We start from the raw sequence: 3,462 nt of genomic DNA, 5'->3' as shown, positions 1-3,462 counted from the left end.
TTAAGAAAGCATAGGCCAGACATCGGGGCTCACGCCTGTAATTCCAGCACTTTGGGAGGCTGAGGCAGGTGGATCTCGAGGTCAGGAGATTGAGACCATCCTGGAAAACATGGTGAAACCCCATCTCTACTAAAACTACAAAAATTAGCTGGGTGTGGTGCTGCTCGGGAGACTGAGGTGGGAGAATCGCTTGAACCCGGGAGGTGCAGGTTGCAGTGAACCAAGGTCGTGCCACTGCATTCAAGCCTGGCGACAGAAAGAGACTCTGTCTCAAAAAAAAAAAAAAAAAGAAAAGAAAAAAAAGAAAAGAAAAGAAAAAGAAAAAGAAAGCATGTAAATTTACAGCACTATTGTTAATGGAATCTATTAAGAGCATATTTTTTCGATGCGTTTACAACTAAAATAGAGGATTCAGATTTATTTTCAAAAAAGTGTCATAAAAAAATAACGCATGTATTCAGTCTTTGAATCATTGTCTTATGAAAACATACTACTAAGTATTTCCTCTCTAAAACACTATGTCAGTAAAATACTCTTAAAATTCTAAAAATTTGAGGAGGAAATAAAAATCTCATATAATTCTGCATCGTTCCTGTGGTACATTGCAGAGACTTTATGTTTTCCTTCTGAGTTATTTTGTTTATTTTCAAAGCCCACTATTGGAATTGCAGGAACTCCATTTTCAGTCAGCAAAAGGTAACTGAGGAAAATCAAACTATTTTGGTATTAGGATTTATATCTGCCCGGGAATTTTTTTTTTTTTTTTTTTTTTTTTTTGAGACGGAGTCTCGCTCTGTTGCCTGGGCTGGAGTGCAGTGGCCGGATCTCAGCTCATGACAAGCTCTGCCTCCCGGGTTCACATCATTCTCCTGCCTCAGCCTCCCGAGTAGCTGGGACTACAGGCGCCCGCCACCTCGCCCGGCTAGTTTTTTGTATTTTTTAGTAGAGACGGGGTTTCACCGTGTTTGCCAGGATGGTCTCGATCTCCTGACCTCGTGATCCGCCCGTCTCGTCCTCCCAAAGTGCTGGGATTACAGGCTTGAGCCACTGCCCCCGGCCTGCCCTGGATTTTTAAAATCTGTAAGTAGTAAAAAAAAAAAAAATCAAACATTGTAACTAATTATTCTTAGCCATACTCCTGTGAGGACAGCTGGTGCAGAATGCTTTCTCCACCATAATACTAGAGAGGCCAGGGTTGTGTGAGTGGTAAAGGAGAGAGAACGTTTGGAAAGTGGGAAGATAGGAATTTCCCAGTAAGACCCAGTGTTATCATGCATAAAACTATCTCCAAACCAGTCGTTTGTAATATGTATTTCACTTGTGTTACCACTAACCTGCATCCGTGATCTAATTGTTCTGCCAAATAAATGGATGGGACAAATGTGGGCCAGACAGGGAGGGTGAGGATGAGCCTTCATTCACTCTCCCTTCATCAGAGCTGGTTGCTCCCAGAGCACGTGGCCACCTGTGGCAGCTGATGGGGCCTTAACACGTGGGACTAAAACACAGCTGTGGCTCTCATGGGCCAGAGTCCTGTATTCTCCAACAGCCTCCTCTTTTGCAGTCTCAGAGACCCTGCCGAGCTGCTCCCCAGACAAGCAGCCTATGGGGCAGCTGGGACACCCCAGCAGGGAGGTTTCTGTTTCAGAATGTAGCACTGTGGGAGGAAACTCTATACTTTGCATACAGTAATACACCCCAACATCCTCAGCTTCCACCCGGCTGATTTTCAGTGTGAAATCAGTGCCTGACCCACTGCCACTGAACCTGTCAGGGACTCCAGAGACCCGGTTGGAAACCTCATAGATCAGGAGCTGTGGAGACTGGCCTGGCTTCTGCAGGTACCAGTCCAAACAGGTGTACCCGTCACTATCCAAGAGGCTCTGACTAGACCTGCAGGAGATGGAGGCCGGCTCTCCAGGGGTGATGGGCAGGGAGAGTGGAGTCTGGGTCAGCACAATATCCCCACTATATCCTGAAATAATAACAGAGGTGTGCAAGATTATATAGACACATTATGAGCAGCTTTCATGATTTTCCTTAAGATATTCATTTACAGTTACATATATTTTCAAGTTTTGATTTATATCATAAGAAGTAGACTTTCTAAAATGAACCCATTATTTACCAGCCAGCAGGGAACTCTTTAGTTTCAAGATCTTAACCAGAGCACTGGTCATTGTTCCTAGAAGGTGATTCATGCTTATTTCTGAGACAAAAATATGAATTCTCTTTCCTGGAGCATAGACCATGTGCCTCTAACACATTGTTGAAATAAATATATGAAGTTGTGGAGCCCCCAGAACTCACCTTCCCATCCTATTTTCCCACCTCATTTTAATCCTCTCCTTACCAGGGAGCCAGAGCATTAGCAGTCCCAGGAGCTGAGCAGGGAGCCTCATTGTGAGAAGGTGACCTGAGGAGTCCTGATCAGTCAAGTCAAGATTAGGGCTGAGCTTTTATCTCAGACTCAAAAGGGAAGATCCTCCCTAGGGGACAATATGCAAATCACCTGGTGGATGCAGTGGTGTGGAAAAGGTTGATGGGGCAGGGGGAGTGTTTCTTCTGTGAACAATGTGACATAAAATGTTTGTTGGAGCAAAACAAACATAGTTCAAGTCAAGTTTGCCTGTGGTCAAGGGAAGAAGGCTCTGACTGTGCAAGTTGGGACCTCGGGCAGGGACACATTGTGCAGTGCATGCCACACTGAGAAAGCACAAGGACTCTGACAATGTGGAAATGTGTTTCCAGGCTGCATCTCTGGGAGGTGAATGCCATCCTGCATGACTCCCTCCAGTCAGTCTAGAGAAGAAAACAGCCTCATTCCCACAAGCACAGATGGGCAGAGGGCCTGCAAATGAAAAGTGCTCCTGAGCCAGTTCAAGTGTTGCCTGGTGTCTGCTGTTTCCAGGATAACTGGTCAACATTGTTCAATACACGTGTTAGAATCTCCCCTTCCCTGGCACCTGATGACTGAGCCCCATAAGAGCACTCTGTCCAAGGGCCTCACAGCGAGAATGATGTGGGTCTCTACATTTAGAGCCAAGAACCCAGCATAAGTAAGATGAAAGTGGGCAAGAGTGTTATGCCTCAGGCAGTGAATATAAAATTCCTGGTGACCAACTGTTCAATCTGGGATAGTCCCATCGTGATCATCTCACATATATAAGATTAACCAGCAGGCCCTCATAGGGAAGAATTTCCTAAGTTAATGATACAGACCAAATAAGAAATAACACTGCATGATGTTTTTCAGAGTGGTGTTTAGGAAAACTCTTCTCACACAGTCTCCCTGGTCATGTGGGATCAGGTCCTATCAGGGCTTCCAGGTTCTTGCCAATCCTGAGTGAGACCTGAGTCACCCCCAGTCTGGATGTGCTGCAGCCACAGCTGTGAGTCCACATTTCAGAAGGAAATTGTCTATGTGAGAAGAGCAAGGACTGCATCTACAGTCTGATGTCT

General features: G+C 45.3%; 1 gene segment (V, D, J or C); it reads right to left on the bottom strand.

Moving 5' to 3' along the window:
- Window positions 1–246: 246 nt before the first annotated feature.
- Window positions 247–2,432, bottom strand: LOC102139776 (immunoglobulin kappa variable 2-40-like). The segment is given in 2 exon segments: window positions 247–1,975; window positions 2,354–2,432. Coding segments are annotated over 2 exon segments (606 nt in total).
- Window positions 2,433–3,462: the final 1,030 nt, after the last annotated feature.

The sequence above is a fragment of the Macaca fascicularis genome, chromosome 13, assembly GCF_037993035.2.
Source record: "Macaca fascicularis isolate 582-1 chromosome 13, T2T-MFA8v1.1".
NCBI lineage: Eukaryota > Metazoa > Chordata > Mammalia > Primates > Cercopithecidae > Macaca > Macaca fascicularis.
This window is presented reverse-complemented; position numbering and strand designations above follow the sequence as displayed.